General features: G+C 50.1%; 2 protein-coding genes across 7 annotated transcripts in view; both read left to right on the forward strand.

Moving 5' to 3' along the window:
• LOC134492077 (zinc finger protein 850-like) overlaps positions 1-26,471 on the forward strand; it is a 67,029-nt gene that overhangs the window by 6,299 nt on the left and 34,259 nt on the right. The window contains exons 1-2 of one of the 6 annotated variants that reach the window (XM_063296211.1): positions 1,883-3,785; positions 9,729-11,953. The exons of 1 other annotated variant lie outside the window; for it this stretch is intronic. In XM_063296211.1, coding sequence (XP_063152281.1) covers positions 2,067-3,785; positions 9,729-11,456 — 3,447 coding nt within the window. In that variant the 5' untranslated portion in view covers positions 1,883-2,066 and the 3' untranslated portion in view covers positions 11,457-11,953. Of the gene's footprint in view, positions 1-1,882; positions 4,530-9,421; positions 11,954-17,267; positions 19,186-26,471 lie in introns of those variants that run through there. 4 more of the 6 variants (XM_063296210.1, XM_063296209.1, XM_063296207.1 and 1 more) reach the window with 4 other exon arrangements.
• Positions 24,164-26,389, forward strand: LOC134492105 (zinc finger protein 271-like). Its single transcript, XM_063296264.1, has one exon. The coding sequence runs from the start codon at positions 24,348-24,350 to the stop codon at positions 26,112-26,114; it is 1,767 nt and encodes a 588-aa protein (XP_063152334.1). The 5' UTR covers positions 24,164-24,347; the 3' UTR covers positions 26,115-26,389.

Here is a 26,471-nt window from a genome sequence, read left to right on the forward strand (position 1 = left end):
AGTATGAAGTCCAGCATCGCTGACCCTCTAGTCCCCTCTTCCACCCTTTGGACGATAAAGGTGTCAGCTGGGCACGTCAGGAAGCTTCTTCGATCTCCCACTTCCTGCAGAGTTTGTTTCCCAGTCGATGTCGGGGTGGTTAAGGTCCCCCATTACTACAGTGGTGTGTTTCCTGGACACCTCCGCCGACCGATTTGCAGAGCCTTTAGCTATCTCCTCTGCTTGGCTGGGTGGCCTTTAGTGCACCCCTCTGGCAGCGTCGTTCCTTTTTCCCCTGATATTCACCCAAGTGCCTCCAAGAAGGCGTTCATCCTTGAAGCCATGTACTTCTGTGCGGGTGTAGTAGTTCTTTACGTACAACACAACTCCTCCTCTGTTCTTGGGTCGGTGTCTTTCGAACACGTTTTACCCTTCTGGTAGTAGATCCCAGTCATGGGTTCCGTCCCACCAAGCTTTTGAAAGCGTTACAAGAAATACAATAATGCGCCTTCCAAACTTTTGGGGAAAACCATTCAGTGACCAGGGGGTTTAAAACAACAGTCGAATTAAATGCACGGTTCCTTGTATCCAGTCAGACAGGACAGTTTCAGGAGGGGTGTCTCAGAGTTGGAGGAGGGATTTCAGTATGCAGTCCCAGTTGCCCTTAAGCGAGGACCTCCTCGCAACTTCTGGCCGGCTTCCAACAAGCAAAGTCACCGGGCACGCCGGCAGGAAGTCGCAGGTCCCAAGTGGCTGGCAAGCAGGCTGGTAGGCGGGAAAGTGGCTGCTGAGGGGGAAGCGTGGCTGGGCCCGGGGGTGGCTGATGCCGGGTGCAGGAGGGCGTATGCACTATGGAGTCCGGGGGGGGGGGTAGTGCTGTGGGTGCGCGCGGGCTATGGAGTATGAGATCCATAGCCGGCTCCTTGGGAGAGAAAGGAGTTGGAGTGACTTAGAGGGGTTCAATTCTGACTGTAGAAAAGTGAAAAACTCCCACTCCTTCCGTCTTGCTCAGTTGCAGTGGCGATGCCTGCACCCTTGGGAGACCCGACAGAACAGGTTAGCGATAGGTCGTCGTGCAGAAAATCTACTGATCGGATGGGTCGGAGTCGGAAAGGACTTGATGGCACAAAATCCATCAAAAAAATCTCGCCAGCGCCTTAAGCTAGAGATCGCAGGAGTGTGTTTTGCAGCCTCTTGTGGCCAGACGGCGCTCTGGAAACACGCAACCCCCGCGCCTGGAAAGCTGTCAGTAGAGTAGCGGCGTCTGTGGTTGCTGAGGGCCGACATCCGACGGGAGGGGGAGCGGGGGAGCTGGAGGAATAGAGTATAGGATTGCTAGAGGGGATGCCGGAGGAGAGGCGGAGGGCAGGGGAACTTCCTGTTCCGGCTCCCTCCTGGGGGGAGAGCGGCGCGGAGGGGCGCTGTGTGGTGTTCCCGGGGTCGGTCGGAGCAGCCGCGGCCGGAAGGTGAGCGGAGGACGGGCGGGAGGAGAGGCCGGGAGCGAGCGGGGCTGCCTCGTTTCCTCCGCGGGGGGGAATCGGATGAGCAACTCCGCTGCAAAGTGCCAGCTGTGTGTGTTTCTGTCTTTCTCTCTGTGTGCACGTGTGTGCGTGTGTGTAGAATCCGTCCCCAGCACTTGCAGAGATCCTTGATGATAACCCTCCGCAGTGCTCAGAATCTGGCTGACCCAGGCCAAAAAGTGAATGTCTGGATTGGAACGTGGATCTCGCTAGTCTTCCGTGTGTCAAATGAATCATAATGAAAGGTAGAGGTTAATCTGGCCTTTTGGTACTTTGCTTTTCCATTGTAATGTATGCTTTTTGTTGTAGTTGCTTTCACACGTTGTTAAGCTGTTTTATAAACAATAATTAAACTTAACGCTTTTATGTAATCTTATAGACAAAAAGGATGCCAGTCAGAGCCTTCTGGACAACTGAGAATCAGGAGGAGCATTAAAAAGGAAAGCACATCAAGCCAGGAATCAAAATTTTTCCACTTCCTGCAGAAAAGCACAAAACCCTTCTCTTTCCCCAGCAGGTGACAGACAAGGGAGAGAAAAACAGGAAGAGAGTTTTCAACTGTAAAACATGGAGTATGTTGAACTCAAGAGAACCTTACCTGAAAAGGTCAAGGGGGAGAATTTCCAATTTCAGAAAAAGAGAGAACTATGTGGGAGAAGCAGAGATTGTAGATCACGGCTGATTATTCAGGAGAGAATCCACACCAGAGAAAAGCCATACAAATGCTCCAAATGTGGCAAAAGCTTTACTTGCAAGACCTCCCTGGTGATTCATCGAAGGACCCACACTGGAGAGAAGCTAAAGCAGTGCTCCAAATGTGGCAAAAGCTTTAGCAGGCACGCCAGCCTGGTGCATCACAGGAGGACTCACACAGGAGATAAACCGTATGAATGTCTGGATTGTGGGAAAAGTTTCAGTTGGAATTCCAACCTGGTGATTCACCAGAGGACTCACACAGGAGAGAAACCATATGAGTGCCCGGATTGTGGGAAAAGTTTCAGTGTCAAATCCAGCCTGCTGGTACACCAGACGACTCATACTGGAGAGAAACCGTATGAGTGTCCGGATTGTGGGAAAAGTTTCAGTCGGAATTCCCACCTGGTGAGACACCAGAGGACTCACACAGGAGAGAAACCGCATGAGTGTCTGGATTGTGGGAAAAGTTTCAGTCGGAATTCCCAGCTGGTGAGACACCAGAGGACTCACACAGGAGAGAAACCATATGAGTGTCCGGATTGTGGGAAGCGTTTCAATCAGAATTCCAACCTAGTGATACACCATAGGACTCACACAAGAGAGAAACCATCTGAGTGTCCGGATTGTGGGAAGCGTTTCAGTCAGAATTCACAGCTGGTGATGCACCAGAGGACTCACACAGGAGAAAAACCATATGAGTGCCCGGATTGTGGGAAAAGTTTCAGTGTCAAATCCAGCCTGCTGGTACACCAGACGACTCATACTGGAGAGAAACCGTATGAGTGTCCGGATTGTGGGAAAAGTTTCAGTCGGAATTCCCACCTGGTGAGACACCAGAGGACTCACACAGGAGAGAAACCGCATGAGTGTCTGGATTGTGGGAAAAGTTTCAGTCGGAATTCCCAGCTGGTGAGACACCAGAGGACTCACACAGGAGAGAAACCATATGAGTGTCCGGATTGTGGGAAGCGTTTCAATCAGAATTCCAACCTAGTGATACACCATAGGACTCACACAAGAGAGAAACCATCTGAGTGTCCGGATTGTGGGAAGCGTTTCAGTCAGAATTCACAGCTGGTGATGCACCAGAGGACTCACACAGGAGAGAAACCATATGAGTGCCTGGATTGTGGGAAACGTTTCAGTCAGAATTCCCACCTGGTGATACACCAGAGGACTCACACAGGAGAGAAACCATTTGAGTGTCTGGATTGTGGGAAACGTTTCAGTCAGAATTCCCACCTGGTGATACACCAGAGGACTCACACAGGAGAGAAACCGCATGAATGTCTGGATTGTGGGAAGTGTTTCAGTTGGAATTCCCACCTGGTGATACACCAGAGGACTCACACAGGAGAGAAACCATATGAGTGTCTGGATTGTGGGAAAAGTTTCATTCGGAATTCCCACCTGGTGATACACCAGAGGACTCACACAGGAGAGAAACCATATGAGTGTGCGGATTGTGGGAAAAGTTTCATTCAGAATTCCAACCTGGTGATACACCAGAGGACTCACACAGGAGAGAAACCATATGAGTGTCCAGATTGTGGGAAAGATTTCAGACTTAGGTCTAGCCTTATAAATCATGTAGGTTTACATATAGGAGAGAAACCGTTCAAATGCCCAGACTGTGGATGGTGGTTCACAAACAATTCCTCCCTCAGCAGACACAAGAAAAGGCACATGAGGCAGAAGGTGAGGAATGTAGAGAAGGCTTGAATTTCACATCTCACCTACCTTTGGGCATCCCCCTGAAAAGGTAAGTATTTAATTTCTGGCCTGATTCTTTGTAGTCAAATATGTCTCAGTATTAGAGATGGGGGGGAGAAAAGAAATGGAAAATATTAGTTTGAGAAAGACTAACTAAACGTTTCTGGCTATCAGCAGAAGTTCCCAGTAAGCTGCTGCAGGTCTTAAAAGATACAAAAAAGATAGGTGGACTCAGATTTTATGAGAGAATCCGTTAGGGACAAGTGTGGCAGTAGTGTAAAGTTTCAGATGTAGAGGCTCTTCTGCCTTGCAGTTGAACAGAGCTTCTTTTTAAGTTTTCCCTAAGAATGCCTACAAGTAAAGGGTGGAAATGATTTGGAGCTGCTAAGTGGGATTTTAGCTATGCAGAGGAATGATCCTGATTTTGCTGAGTTCAGAAGACACCAAAGAATTCAAGGCTTGTTCATTGCAGGAACCCAATTCAGAGATCAGGTTATAATCCCCTTTTCCCCCCTAGTAGATCACTTTGCATATGATCCCTCTGGAGGAGGAGACCCAACAGCCAGGACCGGGCCAGGGGTGGGGAGGAAGGAAGAGGCTCTTTTGGCCTTAGGCACAAGCTCCGAGTGGGTTCACACTTAATGGTCTGCAAAGTTGTTATAACTTAGGTATAAAATATTCCAAGTTGAATATTTTATATTCGAATTATATTTAATTCTCTCTTCCTTCCTCTCTCTTGCTCTTTTTTGGTGCAGCATTTCTGTGCACACCTGTTACGACGTCCCATTTCATTATTGGCAGGAGCTCCAAACACTTTTTCTGTTAAGGATTTATTGTGTAAGTTTGCCATTTTGAGGGCATTGCCCACTCTAGCGCTCCATCCTCTTGGATACGGATGGTGTCAGTGCTTTTATATGAAGATCCATCCTGCAGCCAGGACTTTTCTCCTAGAAGATACAGATAGAGAAGCCCTGCTCAGGACCGCCAGTCTCTTGCTCTCGTCCCGTTCTTGAATTTCTCCCCATATTTAGCGGTTGGTTCTGTAGTGTTGCCCGAAGATTTATCAGTTGTATTCAAAATATGTCCTGCATTCTGTGAAGAATTCCCTTCTTGTGATTAAACAGAGAAAAAGCTTCTTTAATTGGCTTTTCTCTTTTGTAAAGGAGCCATTGCACTTTTTCTTCTCTTATTTTTTTTTCCCTTTAAAGCCATTGTGAGCCAGCTTCCACATTCCCCAGCCATCTCGAGGGAGGAGGGCCTCTCCCAAAGCTTTTATTTGTGACGCTGTAAGCAGCAGGGAGCGTTAATGCAGAGAGGATTGCTGACCAGACAGAGGTGCCAATGGGGGCAGAGATTAAAATAACCAATGGCTGTTTGAAGCCTCCCTCAGTGCTGAATACGTAGCTGCCAACCATACCGGACGTTAATATTGGGCCTTGTAGCCTCCTCTTGACTTTCGTGGTCCCTCCCCCACTGAAATCTCTGCAAATTAGTGCCATTAGTGATAGAGAATATGTTCCCATGTGAGTTTTTCCCCCCTTATTGGTGATCCTGGTTGGGAAAGAGGGTTGCAAGAAAATCCCTCCGCTCGATTGGCGATGTGACCTGGAGCATTGTGGTGGAGTCCCACGGTGCCCATGCCGAATGTCTTTTCAGCCTTGGGGACACTCAATTCTACCGGTGGAAAAGGGGCATCAGCTTGTTTTTTGGGTGCAGCCCCATTTTAAAGATGGAAACCCTGGAAACGGGAGAATGAAGCCAGGAGAGCGACCGTCCTACTCAGAACAAGGGACTCTCCGCATGTGGCAGCCCCAGAGCCGAAGCATCAAAGAGCAGCTTTTCAGACTGAGGCAGGCATTTGAGTGCAACTGGTGGGACAGGGAAGGTGCTGCAGACTCCTCCTGACATACTGTCTGGGGTTAGAGATTGAGCACAAGCCAGGATCTCCAGCCAGTAATGCAAGAGGCAGAAGATGGTGGGTGTTGCAGTCCAAGGGCACCTGCAGGACTGTCTCACCCATCTTCCATACCGATGAATTACTACTTGGCAGCTGTAAATGTAGATTAGGGCACGCAACTTTCTTTTTCAATCTCAATCTCAATTTCTCTTGATCCTTTGGCTCTCCGGGGGCAGGGCGTGATGGGGTGAAGCCCTCCTGTGGAGCCTGCCAGGAGACTTTGTTATTGCTCAGCCCCACCACCGCCCTCTCCCCGCCCAGCTTAAGTGAAAAGGAGGGTCCAGCCCACTTCCTGCCCCACCTGCTGCCCTTCCTGGTCTCCAGCCGCCTGCCGACGCCAGGGCTGCAAAATCCACCCCCCCACCCCCCACCCCCGGACAGGAAGGGGCGCCGAAGCGGCGCCAGGTGGGCAACTATCTTGCAAGAGGGCAACTGGTTCCCCAGTATGGGGAAGCAATCAGGAGGAGGGGGGGGATTCCCAGGTGCAAGAAGGGGGGGCAGGGAGGAGATGGGCAGGGGTCCCCCCCTGCTCCCCTTCTGGTTCCCCGCCTTATTCGTGAGGTTTTCTGCTTGTCCTCCCGAGTTGCTGCTTCTGCAGAGGGCGCTCTGCTCTCCTTGAAATCACTCCTCCAAGAATTTACCCTGGAGAAGAAACTTCTGCCCTTTTTACACTCGCTAATATAACAAGAGCTTTCAGACAGCTCTAGAAACCAAGGATTCTTGAGTCAGGTTTCACTCCGAATGGCATCTGGGTGGCTTTCTTGCCAGTGTCCTCTTCTGAGGTTGTTTTCACTCCTTCCTTAATTTAGTGTACAGCTTGGAGATTCCCTAGCGATGTTCCATATCAATATTAACTTGTGCAGCTCTGCCTAATTTCCCAAGGCCAGCTAAGTGCTGAGCAGTTTTTTTATGGGGCAGGTGAACATGCTTTTTTAAAAAGTCATAATGCATCTAGGAGGCTGTGGCTTGGAATCACAGAATCATAGGGACGGGAGGGACCTTGGAGGTCTTCAGGCCCAGCTCCTGCCCAAGGCAGGAGTCCTCATACCATGTCGGACAAATGGTTGTCCAACCTTTTCCTGAAACCCTCCAGCGATGGAGCACCCACAACTCCGGGAGGGAAGCTGTTCCACGCTTAGGAGTTCTCACGGTCAGGAAATTCCCCCTCCTTTCCCGGTTGGATCCGCCTCTGACCGGCTTCCCCCCATTGCTCGTGTCCTACCCCCAGGTGCCGTGAGGAATACATGGACGCCCTCCTCCCTGGGGCAGCCCTTCACGTACTGGAAGACGGCTATCCTGTCTCCCCCCACTCTTCTCTTCGTTGAGCTGAAGACACCCAGTTGCTTCGGCCGTTCTTCGCAGGGCTGCGTCTCCAGGCCCCTCGTCCCTTGTTTCTCTTCCTCTGTGGTATTGTTTTCGTTTGGGCCTCTATTATCTTGTTGTTTAGAATTTCCCAAGCATCCTGAACTGCTTTCCCCCTAGGATTTCCACCCGTGGAATCCTTCCTATTTTTGCTCTCAGTTTGCTGAAGTCAGCTCTCGTAAAATCCAGAAGACCAGCCTGACCTGGTTCCGTTCCCCTTGCCTGCATTATGGCGAATCCTAGCATGACACGGTCAGTCTCCCCCGAAGTCCCTACAACTTCCCCTCCCTCAGCCATTTCATCCCCATTAGTAAGTATGAAGTCCAGCATCGCTGACGCTCTAGTCCCCTCTTCCACCCTTTGGACGATAAAGGTGTCAGCTGGGCACGTCAGGAAGCTTCTTCGATCTCCCACTTCCTGCAGAGTTTGTTTCCCAGTCGATGTCGGGGTGGTTAAGGTCCCCCATTACTACAGTGGTGTGTTTCCTGGACACCTCCGCCGACCGATTTGCAGAGCCTTTAGCTATCTCCTCTGCTTGGCTGGGTGGCCTTTAGTGCACCCCTCTGGCAGCGTCGTTCCTTTTTCCCCTGATATTCACCCAAGTGCCTCCAAGAAGGCGTTCATCCTTGAAGCCATGTACTTCTGTGCGGGTGTAGTAGTTCTTTACGTACAACACAACTCCTCCTCTGTTCTTGGGTCGGTGTCTTTCGAACACGTTTTACCCTTCTGGTAGTAGATCCCAGTCATGGGTTCCGTCCCACCAAGCTTTTGAAAGCGTTACAAGAAATACAATAATGCGCCTTCCAAACTTTTGGGGAAAACCATTCAGTGACCAGGGGGTTTAAAACAACAGTCGAATTAAATGCACGGTTCCTTGTATCCAGTCAGACAGGACAGTTTCAGGAGGGGTGTCTCAGAGTTGGAGGAGGGATTTCAGTATGCAGTCCCAGTTGCCCTTAAGCGAGGACCTCCTCGCAACTTCTGGCCGGCTTCCAACAAGCAAAGTCACCGGGCACGCCGGCAGGAAGTCGCAGGTCCCAAGTGGCTGGCAAGCAGGCTGGTAGGCGGGAAAGTGGCTGCTGAGGGGGAAGCGTGGCTGGGCCCGGGGGTGGCTGATGCCGGGTGCAGGAGGGCGTATGCACTATGGAGTCCGGGGGGGGGGTAGTGCTGTGGGTGCGCGCGGGCTATGGAGTATGAGATCCATAGCCGGCTCCTTGGGAGAGAAAGGAGTTGGAGTGACTTACAGGGGTTCAATTCTGACTGTAGAAAAGTGAAAAACTCCCACTCCTTCCGTCTTGCTCAGTTGCAGTGGCGATGCCTGCACCCTTGGGAGACCCGACAGAACAGGTTAGCGATAGGTCGTCGTGCAGAAAATCTACTGATCGGATGGGTCGGAGTCGGAAAGGACTTGATGGCACAAAATCCATCAAAAAAATCTCGCCAGCGCCTTAAGCTAGAGATCGCAGGAGTGTGTTTTGCAGCCTCTTGTGGCCAGACGGCGCTCTGGAAACACGCAACCCCCGCGCCTGGAAAGCTGTCAGTAGAGTAGCGGCGTCTGTGGTTGCTGAGGCCCGACATCCGACGGGAGGGGGAGCGGGGGAGCTGGAGGAATAGAGTATAGGATTGCTAGAGGGGATGCCGGAGGAGAGGCGGAGGGCAGGGGAACTTCCTGTTCCGGCTCCCTCCTGGGGGGAGAGCGGCGCGGAGGGGCGCTGTGTGGTGTTCCCGGGGTCGGTCGGAGCAGCCGCGGCCGGAAGGTGAGCGGAGGACGGGCGGGAGGAGAGGCCGGGAGCGAGCGGGGCTGCCTCGTTTCCTCCGCGGGGGGGAATCGGATGAGCAACTCCGCTGCAAAGTGCCAGCTGTGTGTGTTTCTGTCTTTCTCTCTGTGTGCACGTGTGTGCGTGTGTGTAGAATCCGTCCCCAGCACTTGCAGAGATCCTTGATGATAACCCTCCGCAGTGCTCAGAATCTGGCTGACCCAGGCCAAAAAGTGAATGTCTGGATTGGAACGTGGATCTCGCTAGTCTTCCGTGTGTCAAATGAATCATAATGAAAGGTAGAGGTTAATCTGGCCTTTTGGTACTTTGCTTTTCCATTGTAATGTATGCTTTTTGTTGTAGTTGCTTTCACACGTTGTTAAGCTGTTTTATAAACAATAATTAAACTTAACGCTTTTATGTAATCTTATAGACAAAAAGGATGCCAGTCAGAGCCTTCTGGACAACTGAGAATCAGGAGGAGCATTAAAAAGGAAAGCACATCAAGCCAGGAATCAAAATTTTTCCACTTCCTGCAGAAAAGCACAAAACCCTTCTCTTTCCCCAGCAGGTGACAGACAAGGGAGAGAAAAACAGGAAGAGAGTTTTCAACTGTAAAACATGGAGTATGTTGAACTCAAGAGAACCTTACCTGAAAAGGTCAAGGGGGAGAATTTCCAATTTCAGAAAAAGAGAGAACTATGTGGGAGAAGCAGAGATTGTAGATCACGGCTGATTATTCAGGAGAGAATCCACACCAGAGAAAAGCCATACAAATGCTCCAAATGTGGCAAAAGCTTTACTTGCAAGACCTCCCTGGTGATTCATCGAAGGACCCACACTGGAGAGAAGCTAAAGCAGTGCTCCAAATGTGGCAAAAGCTTTAGCAGGCACGCCAGCCTGGTGCATCACAGGAGGACTCACACAGGAGATAAACCGTATGAATGTCTGGATTGTGGGAAAAGTTTCAGTTGGAATTCCAACCTGGTGATTCACCAGAGGACTCACACAGGAGAGAAACCATATGAGTGCCCGGATTGTGGGAAAAGTTTCAGTGTCAAATCCAGCCTGCTGGTACACCAGACGACTCATACTGGAGAGAAACCGTATGAGTGTCCGGATTGTGGGAAAAGTTTCAGTCGGAATTCCCACCTGGTGAGACACCAGAGGACTCACACAGGAGAGAAACCGCATGAGTGTCTGGATTGTGGGAAAAGTTTCAGTCGGAATTCCCAGCTGGTGAGACACCAGAGGACTCACACAGGAGAGAAACCATATGAGTGTCCGGATTGTGGGAAGCGTTTCAATCAGAATTCCAACCTAGTGATACACCATAGGACTCACACAAGAGAGAAACCATCTGAGTGTCCGGATTGTGGGAAGCGTTTCAGTCAGAATTCACAGCTGGTGATGCACCAGAGGACTCACACAGGAGAAAAACCATATGAGTGCCCGGATTGTGGGAAAAGTTTCAGTGTCAAATCCAGCCTGCTGGTACACCAGACGACTCATACTGGAGAGAAACCGTATGAGTGTCCGGATTGTGGGAAAAGTTTCAGTCGGAATTCCCACCTGGTGAGACACCAGAGGACTCACACAGGAGAGAAACCGCATGAGTGTCTGGATTGTGGGAAAAGTTTCAGTCGGAATTCCCAGCTGGTGAGACACCAGAGGACTCACACAGGAGAGAAACCATATGAGTGTCCGGATTGTGGGAAGCGTTTCAATCAGAATTCCAACCTAGTGATACACCATAGGACTCACACAAGAGAGAAACCATCTGAGTGTCCGGATTGTGGGAAGCGTTTCAGTCAGAATTCACAGCTGGTGATGCACCAGAGGACTCACACAGGAGAGAAACCATATGAGTGCCTGGATTGTGGGAAACGTTTCAGTCAGAATTCCCACCTGGTGATACACCAGAGGACTCACACAGGAGAGAAACCATTTGAGTGTCTGGATTGTGGGAAACGTTTCAGTCAGAATTCCCACCTGGTGATACACCAGAGGACTCACACAGGAGAGAAACCGCATGAATGTCTGGATTGTGGGAAGTGTTTCAGTTGGAATTCCCACCTGGTGATACACCAGAGGACTCACACAGGAGAGAAACCATATGAGTGTCTGGATTGTGGGAAAAGTTTCATTCGGAATTCCCACCTGGTGATACACCAGAGGACTCACACAGGAGAGAAACCATATGAGTGTGCGGATTGTGGGAAAAGTTTCATTCAGAATTCCAACCTGGTGATACACCAGAGGACTCACACAGGAGAGAAACCATATGAGTGTCCAGATTGTGGGAAAGATTTCAGACTTAGGTCTAGCCTTATAAATCATGTAGGTTTACATATAGGAGAGAAACCGTTCAAATGCCCAGACTGTGGATGGTGGTTCACAAACAATTCCTCCCTCAGCAGACACAAGAAAAGGCACATGAGGCAGAAGGTGAGGAATGTAGAGAAGGCTTGAATTTCACATCTCACCTACCTTTGGGCATCCCCCTGAAAAGGTAAGTATTTAATTTCTGGCCTGATTCTTTGTAGTCAAATATGTCTCAGTATTAGAGATGGGGGGGAGAAAAGAAATGGAAAATATTAGTTTGAGAAAGACTAACTAAACGTTTCTGGCTATCAGCAGAAGTTCCCAGTAAGCTGCTGCAGGTCTTAAAAGATACAAAAAAGATAGGTGGACTCAGATTTTATGAGAGAATCCGTTAGGGACAAGTGTGGCAGTAGTGTAAAGTTTCAGATGTAGAGGCTCTTCTGCCTTGCAGTTGAACAGAGCTTCTTTTTAAGTTTTCCCTAAGAATGCCTACAAGTAAAGGGTGGAAATGATTTGGAGCTGCTAAGTGGGATTTTAGCTATGCAGAGGAATGATCCTGATTTTGCTGAGTTCAGAAGACACCAAAGAATTCAAGGCTTGTTCATTGCAGGAACCCAATTCAGAGATCAGGTTATAATCCCCTTTTCCCCCCTAGTAGATCACTTTGCATATGATCCCTCTGGAGGAGGAGACCCAACAGCCAGGACCGGGCCAGGGGTGGGGAGGAAGGAAGAGGCTCTTTTGGCCTTAGGCACAAGCTCCGAGTGGGTTCACACTTAATGGTCTGCAAAGTTGTTATAACTTAGGTATAAAATATTCCAAGTTGAATATTTTATATTCGAATTATATTTAATTCTCTCTTCCTTCCTCTCTCTTGCTCTTTTTTGGTGCAGCATTTCTGTGCACACCTGTTACGACGTCCCATTTCATTATTGGCAGGAGCTCCAAACACTTTTTCTGTTAAGGATTTATTGTGTAAGTTTGCCATTTTGAGGGCATTGCCCACTCTAGCGCTCCATCCTCTTGGATACGGATGGTGTCAGTGCTTTTATATGAAGATCCATCCTGCAGCCAGGACTTTTCTCCTAGAAGATACAGATAGAGAAGCCCTGCTCAGGACCGCCAGTCTCTTGCTCTCGTCCCGTTCTTGAATTTCTCCCCATATTTAGCGGTTGGTTCTGTAGTGTTGCCCGAAGATTTATCAGTTGTATTCAAAATATGTCCTGCATTCTGTGAAGAATTCCCTTCTTGTGATTAAACAGAGAAAAAGCTTCTTTAATTGGCTTTTCTCTTTTGTAAAGGAGCCATTGCACTTTTTCTTCTCTTATTTTTTTTTCCCTTTAAAGCCATTGTGAGCCAGCTTCCACATTCCCCAGCCATCTCGAGGGAGGAGGGCCTCTCCCAAAGCTTTTATTTGTGACGCTGTAAGCAGCAGGGAGCGTTAATGCAGAGAGGATTGCTGACCAGACAGAGGTGCCAATGGGGGCAGAGATTAAAATAACCAATGGCTGTTTGAAGCCTCCCTCAGTGCTGAATACGTAGCTGCCAACCATACCGGACGTTAATATTGGGCCTTGTAGCCTCCTCTTGACTTTCGTGGTCCCTCCCCCACTGAAATCTCTGCAAATTAGTGCCATTAGTGATAGAGAATATGTTCCCATGTGAGTTTTTCCCCCCTTATTGGTGATCCTGGTTGGGAAAGAGGGTTGCAAGAAAATCCCTCCGCTCGATTGGCGATGTGACCTGGAGCATTGTGGTGGAGTCCCACGGTGCCCATGCCGAATGTCTTTTCAGCCTTGGGGACACTCAATTCTACCGGTGGAAAAGGGGCATCAGCTTGTTTTTTGGGTGCAGCCCCATTTTAAAGATGGAAACCCTGGAAACGGGAGAATGAAGCCAGGAGAGCGACCGTCCTACTCAGAACAAGGGACTCTCCGCATGTGGCAGCCCCAGAGCCGAAGCATCAAAGAGCAGCTTTTCAGACTGAGGCAGGCATTTGAGTGCAACTGGTGGGACAGGGAAGGTGCTGCAGACTCCTCCTGACATACTGTCTGGGGTTAGAGATTGAGCACAAGCCAGGATCTCCAGCCAGTAATGCAAGAGGCAGAAGATGGTGGGTGTTGCAGTCCAAGGGCACCTGCAGGACTGTCTCACCCATCTTCCATACCGATGAATTACTACTTGGCAGCTGTAAATGTAGATTAGGGCACGCAACTTTCTTTTTCAATCTCAATCTCAATTTCTCTTGATCCTTTGGCTCTCCGGGGGCAGGGCGTGATGGGGTGAAGCCCTCCTGTGGAGCCTGCCAGGAGACTTTGTTATTGCTCAGCCCCACCACCGCCCTCTCCCCGCCCAGCTTAAGTGAAAAGGAGGGTCCAGCCCACTTCCTGCCCCACCTGCTGCCCTTCCTGGTCTCCAGCCGCCTGCCGACGCCAGGGCTGCAAAATCCACCCCCCCACCCCCCACCCCCGGACAGGAAGGGGCGCCGAAGCGGCGCCAGGTGGGCAACTATCTTGCAAGAGGGCAACTGGTTCCCCAGTATGGGGAAGCAATCAGGAGGAGGGGGGGGATTCCCAGGTGCAAGAAGGGGGGGCAGGGAGGAGATGGGCAGGGGTCCCCCCCTGCTCCCCTTCTGGTTCCCCGCCTTATTTGTGAGGTTTTCTGCTTGTCCTCCCGAGTTGCTGCTTCTGCAGAGGGCGCTCTGCTCTCCTTGAAATCACTCCTCCAAGAATTTACCCTGGAGAAGAAACTTCTGCCCTTTTTACACTCGCTAATATAACAAGAGCTTTCAGACAGCTCTAGAAACCAAGGATTCTTGAGTCAGGTTTCACTCCGAATGGCATCTGGGTGGCTTTCTTGCCAGTGTCCTCTTCTGAGGTTGTTTTCACTCCTTCCTTAATTTAGTGTACAGCTTGGAGATTCCCTAGCGATGTTCCATATCAATATTAACTTGTGCAGCTCTGCCTAATTTCCCAAGGCCAGCTAAGTGCTGAGCAGTTTTTTTATGGGGCAGGTGAACATGCTTTTTTAAAAAGTCATAATGCATCTAGGAGGCTGTGGCTTGGAATCACAGAATCATAGGGACGGGAGGGACCTTGGAGGTCTTCAGGCCCAGCTCCTGCCCAAGGCAGGAGTCCTCATACCATGTCGGACAAATGGTTGTCCAACCTTTTCCTGAAACCCTCCAGCGATGGAGCACCCACAACTCCGGGAGGGAAGCTGTTCCACGCTTAGGAGTTCTCACGGTCAGGAAATTCCCCCTCCTTTCCCGGTTGGATCCGCCTCTGACCGGCTTCCCCCCATTGCTCGTGTCCTACCCCCAGGTGCCGTGAGGAATACATGGACGCCCTCCTCCCTGGGGCAGCCCTTCACGTACTGGAAGACGGCTATCCTGTCTCCCCCCACTCTTCTCTTCGTTGAGCTGAAGACACCCAGTTGCTTCGGCCGTTCTTCGCAGGGCTGCGTCTCCAGGCCCCTCGTCCCTTGTTTCTCTTCCTCTGTGGTATTGTTTTCGTTTGGGCCTCTATTATCTTGTTGTTTAGAATTTCCCAAGCATCCTGAACTGCTTTCCCCCTAGGATTTCCACCCGTGGAATCCTTCCTATTTTTGCTCTCAGTTTGCTGAAGTCAGCTCTCGTAAAATCCAGAAGACCAGCCTGACCTGGTTCCGTTCCCCTTGCCTGCATTATGGCGAATCCTAGCATGACACGGTCAGTCTCCCCCGAAGTCCCTACAACTTCCCCTCCCTCAGCCATTTCATCCCCATTAGTAAGTATGAAGTCCAGCATCGCTGACGCTCTAGTCCCCTCTTCCACCCTTTGGACGATAAAGGTGTCAGCTGGGCACGTCAGGAAGCTTCTTCGATCTCCCACTTCCTGCAGAGTTTGTTTCCCAGTCGATGTCGGGGTGGTTAAGGTCCCCCATTACTACAGTGGTGTGTTTCCTGGACACCTCCGCCGACCGATTTGCAGAGCCTTTAGCTATCTCCTCTGCTTGGCTGGGTGGCCTTTAGTGCACCCCTCTGGCAGCGTCGTTCCTTTTTCCCCTGATATTCACCCAAGTGCCTCCAAGAAGGCGTTCATCCTTGAAGCCATGTACTTCTGTGCGGGTGTAGTAGTTCTTTACGTACAACACAACTCCTCCTCTGTTCTTGGGTCGGTGTCTTTCGAACACGTTTTACCCTTCTGGTAGTAGATCCCAGTCATGGGTTCCGTCCCACCAAGCTTTTGAAAGCGTTACAAGAAATACAATAATGCGCCTTCCAAACTTTTGGGGAAAACCATTCAGTGACCAGGGGGTTTAAAACAACAGTCGAATTAAATGCACGGTTCCTTGTATCCAGTCAGACAGGACAGTTTCAGGAGGGGTGTCTCAGAGTTGGAGGAGGGATTTCAGTATGCAGTCCCAGTTGCCCTTAAGCGAGGACCTCCTCGCAACTTCTGGCCGGCTTCCAACAAGCAAAGTCACCGGGCACGCCGGCAGGAAGTCGCAGGTCCCAGGTGGCTGGCAAGCAGGCTGGTAGGCGGGAAAGTGGCTGCTGAGGGGGAAGCGTGGCTGGGCCCGGGGGTGGCTGATGCCGGGTGCAGGAGGGCGTATGCACTATGGAGTCCGGGGGGGGGGTAGTGCTGTGGGTGCGCGCGGGCTATGGAGTATGAGATCCATAGCCGGCTCCTTGGGAGAGAAAGGAGTTGGAGTGACTTACAGGGGTTCAATTCTGACTGTAGAAAAGTGAAAAACTCCCACTCCTTCCGTCTTGCTCAGTTGCAGTGGCGATGCCTGCACCCTTGGGAGACCCGACAGAACAGGTTAGCGATAGGTCGTCGTGCAGAAAATCTACTGATCGGATGGGTCGGAGTCGGAAAGGACTTGATGGCACAAAATCCATCAAAAAAATCTCGCCAGCGCCTTAAGCTAGAGATCGCAGGAGTGTGTTTTGCAGCCTCTTGTGGCCAGACGGCGCTCTGGAAACACGCAACCCCCGCGCCTGGAAAGCTGTCAGTAGAGTAGCGGCGTCTGTGGTTGCTGAGGCCCGACATCCGACGGGAGGGGGAGCGGGGGAGCTGGAGGAATAGAGTATAGGATTGCTAGAGGGGATGCCGGAGGAGAGGCGGAGGGCAGGGGAACTTCCTGTTCCGGCTCCCTCCTGGGGGGAGAGCGGCGCGGAGGGGCGCTGTGTGGTGTTCCCGGGGTCGGTCGGAGCAGCCGCGGCCGGAAGGTGAGCGGAGGACGGGCGGGAGGAGAGGCCGGGAGCGAGCGGGGCTGCCTCGTTTCCTCCGCGGGGGGGAATCGGATGAGCAACTCCGCTGCAAAGTGCCAGCTGTGTGTGTTTCTGTCTTTCTCTCTGTGTGCACGTGTGTGCGTGTGTGTAGAATCCGTCCCCAGCACTTGCAGAGATCCTTGATGATAACCCTCCGCAGTGCTCAGAATCTGGCTGACCCAGGCCAAAAAGTGAATGTCTGGATTGGAACGTGGATCTCGCTAGTCTTCCGTGTGTCAAATGAATCATAATGAAAGGTAGAGGTTAATCTGGCCTTTTGGTACTTTGCTTTTCCATTGTAATGTATGCTTTTTGTTGTAGTTGCTTTCACACGTTGTTAAGCTGTTTTATAAACAATAATTAAACTTAACGCTTTTATGTAATCTTATAGACAAAAAGGATGCCAGTCAGAGCCTTCTGGACAACTGAGAATCAGGAGGAGCATTAAAAAGGAAAGCACATCAAGCCAGGAATCAAAATTTTTCCACTTCCTGCAGAAAAGCACAAAACCCTTCTCTTTCCCCAGCAGGTGACAGACAAGGGAGAGAAAAACAGGAAGAGAGTTTTCAACTGTAAAACATGGAGTATGTTGAACTCAAGAGAACCTTACCTGAAAAGGTCAAGGGGGAGAATTTCCAATTTCAGAAAAAGAGAGAACTATGTGGGAGAAGCAGAGATTGTAGATCACGGCTGATTATTCAGGAGAGAATCCACACCAGAGAAAAGCCATACAAATGCTCCAAATGTGGCAAAAGCTTTACTTGCAAGACCTCCCTGGTGATTCATCGAAGGACCCACACTGGAGAGAAGCTAAAGCAGTGCTCCAAATGTGGCAAAAGCTTTAGCAGGCACGCCAGCCTGGTGCATCACAGGAGGACTCACACAGGAGATAAACCGTATGAATGTCTGGATTGTGGGAAAAGTTTCAGTTGGAATTCCAACCTGGTGATTCACCAGAGGACTCACACAGGAGAGAAACCATATGAGTGCCCGGATTGTGGGAAAAGTTTCAGTGTCAAATCCAGCCTGCTGGTACACCAGACGACTCATACTGGAGAGAAACCGTATGAGTGTCCGGATTGTGGGAAAAGTTTCAGTCGGAATTCCCACCTGGTGAGACACCAGAGGACTCACACAGGAGAGAAACCGCATGAGTGTCTGGATTGTGGGAAAAGTTTCAGTCGGAATTCCCAGCTGGTGAGACACCAGAGGACTCACACAGGAGAGAAACCGCATGAGTGTCTGGATTGTGGGAAAAGTTTCAGTCGGAATTCCCAGCTGGTGAGACACCAGAGGACTCACACAGGAGAGAAACCATATGAGTGTCCGGATTGTGGGAAGCGTTTCAATCAGAATTCCAACCTAGTGATACACCATAGGACTCACACAAGAGAGAAACCATCTGAGTGTCCGGATTGTGGGAAGCGTTTCAGTCAGAATTCACAGCTGGTGATGCACCAGAGGACTCACACAGGAGAGAAACCATATGAGTGCCTGGATTGTGGGAAACGTTTCAGTCAGAATTCCCACCTGGTGATACACCAGAGGACTCACACAGGAGAGAAACCATTTGAGTGTCTGGATTGTGGGAAACGTTTCAGTCAGAATTCCCACCTGGTGATACACCAGAGGACTCACACAGGAGAGAAACCGCATGAATGTCTGGATTGTGGGAAGTGTTTCAGTTGGAATTCCCACCTGGTGATACACCAGAGGACTCACACAGGAGAGAAACCATATGAGTGTCTGGATTGTGGGAAAAGTTTCATTCGGAATTCCCACCTGGTGATACACCAGAGGACTCACACAGGAGAGAAACCATATGAGTGTGCGGATTGTGGGAAAAGTTTCATTCAGAATTCCAACCTGGTGATACACCAGAGGACTCACACAGGAGAGAAACCATATGAGTGTCCAGATTGTGGGAAAGATTTCAGACTTAGGTCTAGCCTTATAAATCATGTAGGTTTACATATAGGAGAGAAACCGTTCAAATGCCCAGACTGTGGATGGTGGTTCACAAACAATTCCTCCCTCAGCAGACACAAGAAAAGGCACATGAGGCAGAAGGTGAGGAATGTAGAGAAGGCTTGAATTTCACATCTCACCTACCTTTGGGCATCCCCCTGAAAAGGTAAGTATTTAATTTCTGGCCTGATTCTTTGTAGTCAAATATGTCTCAGTATTAGAGATGGGGGGGAGAAAAGAAATGGAAAATATTAGTTTGAGAAAGACTAACTAAACGTTTCTGGCTATCAGCAGAAGTTCCCAGTAAGCTGCTGCAGGTCTTAAAAGATACAAAAAAGATAGGTGGACTCAGATTTTATGAGAGAATCCGTTAGGGACAAGTGTGGCAGTAGTGTAAAGTTTCAGATGTAGAGGCTCTTCTGCCTTGCAGTTGAACAGAGCTTCTTTTTAAGTTTTCCCTAAGAATGCCTACAAGTAAAGGGTGGAAATGATTTGGAGCTGCTAAGTGGGATTTTAGCTATGCAGAGGAATGATCCTGATTTTGCTGAGTTCAGAAGACACCAAAGAATTCAAGGCTTGTTCATTGCAGGAACCCAATTCAGAGATCAGGTTATAATCCCCTTTTCCCCCCTAGTAGATCACTTTGCATATGATCCCTCTGGAGGAGGAGACCCAACAGCCAGGACCGGGCCAGGGGTGGGGAGGAAGGAAGAGGCTCTTTTGGCCTTAGGCACAAGCTCCGAGTGGGTTCACACTTAATGGTCTGCAAAGTTGTTATAACTTAGGTATAAAATATTCCAAGTTGAATATTTTATATTCGAATTATATTTAATTCTCTCTTCCTTCCTCTCTCTTGCTCTTTTTTGGTGCAGCATTTCTGTGCACACCTGTTACGACGTCCCATTTCATTATTGGCAGGAGCTCCAAACACTTTTTCTGTTAAGGATTTATTGTGTAAGTTTGCCATTTTGAGGGCATTGCCCACTCTAGCGCTCCATCCTCTTGGATACGGATGGTGTCAGTGCTTTTATATGAAGATCCATCCTGCAGCCAGGACTTTTCTCCTAGAAGATACAGATAGAGAAGCCCTGCTCAGGACCGCCAGTCTCTTGCTCTCGTCCCGTTCTTGAATTTCTCCCCATATTTAGCGGTTGGTTCTGTAGTGTTGCCCGAAGATTTATCAGTTGTATTCAAAATATGTCCTGCATTCTGTGAAGAATTCCCTTCTTGTGATTAAACAGAGAAAAAGCTTCTTTAATTGGCTTTTCTCTTTTGTAAAGGAGCCATTGCACTTTTTCTTCTCTTATTTTTTTTTCCCTTTAAAGCCATTGTGAGCCAGCTTCCACATTCCCCAGCCATCTCGAGGGAGGAGGGCCTCTCCCAAAGCTTTTATTTGTGACGCTGTAAGCAGCAGGGAGCGTTAATGCAGAGAGGATTGCTGACCAGACAGAGGTGCCAATGGGGGCAGAGATTAAAATAACCAATCTCTGTTTGAAGCCTCCTTCAGCACTAAATACGTAGCTGCCAACCAAACCGGACGTTAATATTGGGCCTTGTAGCCTCCTCTTGACTTTCGTGGTCCCTCCCCTGCTGAAATCTCTGCAAATTAGTGCCATTAGTGATAGAGAATATGTTCCCATGTGAGTTTTTCCCCCCTTATTGGTGATCCTGGTTGGGAAAGAGGGTTGCAAGAAAATCCCTCCGCTCGATTGGCGATGTGACCTGGAGCATTGTGGTGGAGTCCCACGGTGCCCATGCCGAATGTCTTTTCAGCCTTGGGGACACTCAATTCTACCGGTGGAAAAGGGGCATCAGCTTGTTTTTTGGGTGCAGCCCCATTTTAAAGATGGAAACCCTGGAAACGGGAGAATGAAGCCAGGAGAGCGACCGTCCTACTCAGAACAAGGGACTCTCCGCATGTGGCAGCCCCAGAGCCGAAGCATCAAAGAGCAGCTTTTCAGACTGAGGCAGGCATTTGAGTGCAACTGGTGGGACAGGGAAGGTGCTGCAGACTCCTCCTGACATACTGTCTGGGGTTAGAGATTGAGCACAAGCCAGGATCTCCAGCCAGTAATGCAAGAGGCAGAAGATGGTGGGTGTTGCAGTCCAAGGGCACCTGCAGGACTGTCTCACCCATCTTCCATACCGATGAATTACTACTTGGCAGCTGTAAATGTAGATTAGGGCACGCAACTTTCTTTTTCAATCTCAATCTCAATTTCTCTTGATCCTTTGGCTCTCCGGGGGCAGGGCGTGATGGGGTGAAGCCCTCCTGTGGAGCCTGCCAGGAGACTTTGTTATTGCTCAGCCCCACCACCGCCCTCTCCCCGCCCAGCTTAAGTGAAAAGGAGGGTCCAGCCCACTTCCTGCCCCACCTGCTGCCCTTCCTGGTCTCCAGCCGCCTGCCGACGCCAGGGCTGCAAAATCCACCCCCCCACCCCCCACCCCCGGACAGGAAGGGGCGCCGAAGCGGTGCCAGGTGGGCAACTATCTTGCAAGAGGGCAACTGGTTCCCCAGTATGGGGAAGCAATCAGGAGGAGGGGGGGAATTCCCAGGTGCAAGAAGGGGGGGCAGGGAGGAGATGGGCAGGGGTCCCCCCCTGCTCCCCTTCTGGTTCCCCGCCTTATTCGTGAGGTTTTCTGCTTGTCCTCCCGAGTTGCTGCTTCTGCAGAGGGCGCTCTGCTCTCCTTGAAATCACTCCTCCAAGAATTTACCCTGGAGAAGAAACTTCTGCCCTTTTTACACTCGCTAATATAACAAGAGCTTTCAGACAGCTCTAGAAACCAAGGATTCTTGAGTCAGGTTTCACTCCGAATGGCATCTGGGTGGCTTTCTTGCCAGTGTCCTCTTCTGAGGTTGTTTTCACTCCTTCCTTAATTTAGTGTACAGCTTGGAGATTCCCTAGCGATGTTCCATATCAATATTAACTTGTGCAGCTCTGCCTAATTTCCCAAGGCCAGCTAAGTGCTGAGCAGTTTTTTTATGGGGCAGGTGAACATGCTTTTTTAAAAAGTCATAATGCATCTAGGAGGCTGTGGCTTGGAATCACAGAATCATAGGGACGGGAGGGACCTTGGAGGTCTTCAGGCCCAGCTCCTGCCCAAGGCAGGAGTCCTCATACCATGTCGGACAAATGGTTGTCCAACCTTTTCCTGAAACCCTCCAGCGATGGAGCACCCACAACTCCGGGAGGGAAGCTGTTCCACGCTTAGGAGTTCTCACGGTCAGGAAATTCCCCCTCCTTTCCCGGTTGGATCCGCCTCTGACCGGCTTCCCCCCATTGCTCGTGTCCTACCCCCAGGTGCCGTGAGGAATACATGGACGCCCTCCTCCCTGGGGCAGCCCTTCACGTACTGGAAGACGGCTATCCTGTCTCCCCCCACTCTTCTCTTCGTTGAGCTGAAGACACCCAGTTGCTTCGGCCGTTCTTCGCAGGGCTGCGTCTCCAGGCCCCTCGTCCCTTGTTTCTCTTCCTCTGTGGTATTGTTTTCGTTTGGGCCTCTATTATCTTGTTGTTTAGAATTTCCCAAGCATCCTGAACTGCTTTCCCCCTAGGATTTCCACCCGTGGAATCCTTCCTATTTTTGCTCTCAGTTTGCTGAAGTCAGCTCTCGTAAAATCCAGAAGACCAGCCTGACCTGGTTCCGTTCCCCTTGCCTGCATTATGGCGAATCCTAGCATGACACGGTCAGTCTCCCCCGAAGTCCCTACAACTTCCCCTCCCTCAGCCATTTCATCCCCATTAGTAAGTATGAAGTCCAGCATCGCTGACGCTCTAGTCCCCTCTTCCACCCTTTGGACGATAAAGGTGTCAGCTGGGCACGTCAGGAAGCTTCTTCGATCTCCCACTTCCTGCAGAGTTTGTTTCCCAGTCGATGTCGGGGTGGTTAAGGTCCCCCATTACTACAGTGGTGTGTTTCCTGGACACCTCCGCCGACCGATTTGCAGAGCCTTTAGCTATCTCCTCTGCTTGGCTGGGTGGCCTTTAGTGCACCCCTCTGGCAGCGTCGTTCCTTTTTCCCCTGATATTCACCCAAGTGCCTCCAAGAAGGCGTTCATCCTTGAAGCCATGTACTTCTGTGCGGGTGTAGTAGTTCTTTACGTACAACACAACTCCTCCTCTGTTCTTGGGTCGGTGTCTTTCGAACACGTTTTACCCTTCTGGTAGTAGATCCCAGTCATGGGTTCCGTCCCACCAAGCTTTTGAAAGCGTTACAAGAAATACAATAATGCGCCTTCCAAACTTTTGGGGAAAACCATTCAGTGACCAGGGGGTTTAAAACAACAGTCGAATTAAATGCACGGTTCCTTGTATCCAGTCAGACAGGACAGTTTCAGGAGGGGTGTCTCAGAGTTGGAGGAGGGATTTCAGTATGCAGTCCCAGTTGCCCTTAAGCGAGGACCTCCTCGCAACTTCTGGCCGGCTTCCAACAAGCAAAGTCACCGGGCACGCCGGCAGGAAGTCGCAGGTCCCAGGTGGCTGGCAAGCAGGCTGGTAGGCGGGAAAGTGGCTGCTGAGGGGGAAGCGTGGCTGGGCCCGGGGGTGGCTGATGCCGGGTGCAGGAGGGCGTATGCACTATGGAGTCCGGGGGGGGGGTAGTGCTGTGGGTGCGCGCGGGCTATGGAGTATGAGATCCATAGCCGGCTCCTTGGGAGAGAAAGGAGTTGGAGTGACTTACAGGGGTTCAATTCTGACTGTAGAAAAGTGAAAAACTCCCACTCCTTCCGTCTTGCTCAGTTGCAGTGGCGATGCCTGCACCCTTGGGAGACCCGACAGAACAGGTTAGCGATAGGTCGTCGTGCAGAAAATCTACTGATCGGATGGGTCGGAGTCGGAAAGGACTTGATGGCACAAAATCCATCAAAAAAATCTCGCCAGCGCCTTAAGCTAGAGATCGCAGGAGTGTGTTTTGCAGCCTCTTGTCGCCAGAGGGCGCTCTGGAAACACGCAACCCCCGCGCCTGGAAAGCTGTCAGTAGAGTGGCGGCGTCTGTGGTTGCTGAGGGCCGACATCCGACGGGAGGGGGAGCGGGGGAGCTGGAAGAATAGAGTATAGGATTGCTAGAGGGGATGCCGGAGGAGAGGCGGAGGGCAGGGGAACTTCCTGTTCCGGCTCCCTCCTGGGGGGAGAGCGGCGCGGAGGGGCGCTGTGTGGTGTTCCCGGGGTCGGTCGGAGCAGCCGCGGCCGGAAGGTGAGCGGAGGACGGGCGGGAGGAGAGGCCGGGAGCGAGCGGGGCTGCCTCGTTTCCTCCGCGGGGGGGAATCGGATGAGCAACTCCGCTGCAAAGTGCCAGCTGTGTGTGTTTCTGTCTTTCTCTCTGTGTGCACGTGTGTGCGTGTGTGTAGAATCCGTCCCCAGCACTTGCAGAGATCCTTGATGATAACCCTCCGCAGTGCTCAGAATCTGGCTGACCCAGGCCAAAAAGTGAATGTCTGGATTGGAACGTGGATCTCGCTAGTCTTCCGTGTGTCAAATGAATCATAATGAAAGGTAGAGGTTAATCTGGCCTTTTGGTACTTTGCTTTTCCATTGTAATGTATGCTTTTTGTTGTAGTTGCTTTCACACGTTGTTAAGCTGTTTTATAAACAATAATTAAACTTAACGCTTTTATGTAATCTTATAGACAAAAAGGATGCCAGTCAGAGCCTTCTGGACAACTGAGAATCAGGAGGAGCATTAAAAAGGAAAGCACATCAAGCCAGGAATCAAAATTTTTCCACTTCCTGCAGAAAAGCACAAAACCCTTCTCTTTCCCCAGCAGGTGACAGACAAGGGAGAGAAAAACAGGAAGAGAGTTTTCAACTGTAAAACATGGAGTATGTTGAACTCAAGAGAACCTTACCTGAAAAGGTCAAGGGGGAGAATTTCCAATTTCAGAAAAAGAGAGAACTATGTGGGAGAAGCAGAGATTGTAGATCACGGCTGATTATTCAGGAGAGAATCCACACCAGAGAAAAGCCATACAAATGCTCCAAATGTGGCAAAAGCTTTACTTGCAAGACCTCCCTGGTGATTCATCGAAGGACCCACACTGGAGAGAAGCTAAAGCAGTGCTCCAAATGTGGCAAAAGCTTTAGCAGGCACGCCAGCCTGGTGCATCACAGGAGGACTCACACAGGAGATAAACCGTATGAATGTCTGGATTGTGGGAAAAGTTTCAGTTGGAATTCCAACCTGGTGATTCACCAGAGGACTCACACAGGAGAGAAACCATATGAGTGCCCGGATTGTGGGAAAAGTTTCAGTGTCAAATCCAGCCTGCTGGTACACCAGACGACTCATACTGGAGAGAAACCGTATGAGTGTCCGGATTGTGGGAAAAGTTTCAGTCGGAATTCCCACCTGGTGAGACACCAGAGGACTCACACAGGAGAGAAACCGCATGAGTGTCTGGATTGTGGGAAAAGTTTCAGTCGGAATTCCCAGCTGGTGAGACACCAGAGGACTCACACAGGAGAGAAACCATATGAGTGTCCGGATTGTGGGAAGCGTTTCAATCAGAATTCCAACCTAGTGATACACCATAGGAATCACACAAGAGAGAAACCATCTGAGTGTCCGGATTGTGGGAAGCGTTTCAGTCAGAATTCACAGCTGGTGATGCACCAGAGGACTCACACAGGAGAGAAACCATATGAGTGCCCGGATTGTGGGAAAAGTTTCAGTGTCAAATCCAGCCTGCTGGTACACCAGACGACTCATACTGGAGAGAAACCGTATGAGTGTCCGGATTGTGGGAAAAGTTTCAGTCGGAATTCCCACCTGGTGAGACACCAGAGGACTCACACAGGAGAGAAACCGCATGAGTGTCTGGATTGTGGGAAAAGTTTCAGTCGGAATTCCCAGCTGGTGAGACACCAGAGGACTCACACAGGAGAGAAACCATATGAGTGTCCGGATTGTGGGAAGCGTTTCAATCAGAATTCCAACCTAGTGATACACCATAGGACTCACACAAGAGAGAAACCATCTGAGTGTCCGGATTGTGGGAAGCGTTTCAGTCAGAATTCACAGCTGGTGATGCACCAGAGGACTCACACAGGAGAGAAACCATATGAGTGCCTGGATTGTGGGAAACGTTTCAGTCAGAATTCCCACCTGGTGATACACCAGAGGACTCACACAGGAGAGAAACCATTTGAGTGTCTGGATTGTGGGAAAAGTTTCAGTCGGAATTCCCAGCTGGTGAGACACCAGAGGACTCACACAGGAGAGAAACCATATGAGTGTCCGGATTGTGGGAAGCGTTTCAGTTGGAATTCCCAGCTGGTGATACACCAGAGGACTCACACAGGAGAGAAACCATATGAGTGTCTGGATTGTGGGAAAAGTTTCATTCGGAATTCCCACCTGGTGATACACCAGAGGACTCACACAGGAGAGAAACCATATGAGTGTCCAGATTGTGGGAAAGATTTCAGACTTAGGTCTAGCCTTATAAATCATGTAGGTTTACATATAGGAGAGAAACCGTTCAAATGCCCAGACTGTGGATGGTGGTTCACAAACAATTCCTCCCTCAGCAGACACAAGAAAAGGCACATGAGGCAGAAGGTGAGGAATGTAGAGAAGGCTTGAATTTCACATCTCACCTACCTTTGGGCATCCCCCTGAAAAGTTAAGTATTTAATTTCTGGCCTGATTCTTTGTAGTCAAATATGTCTCAGTATTAGAGATGGGGGGGAGAAAAGAAATGGAAAATATTAGTTTGAGAAAGACTAACTAAACGTTTCTGGCTATCAGCAGAAGTTCCCAGTAAGCTGCTGCAGGTCTTAAAAGATACAAAAAAGATAGGTGCACTCAGATTTTATGAGAGAATCCGTTAGGGACAAGTGTGGCAGTAGTGTAAAGTTTCAGATGTAGAGGCTCTTCTGCCTTGCAGTTGAACAGGGCTTCTTTTTAAGTTTTCCCTAAGAATGCCTACAAGTAAAGGGT

The sequence above is a fragment of the Candoia aspera genome, chromosome 2 (genome assembly GCF_035149785.1).
Source record: "Candoia aspera isolate rCanAsp1 chromosome 2, rCanAsp1.hap2, whole genome shotgun sequence".
In the NCBI taxonomy this organism is placed as follows: Eukaryota; Metazoa; Chordata; class Lepidosauria; order Squamata; family Boidae; genus Candoia; species Candoia aspera.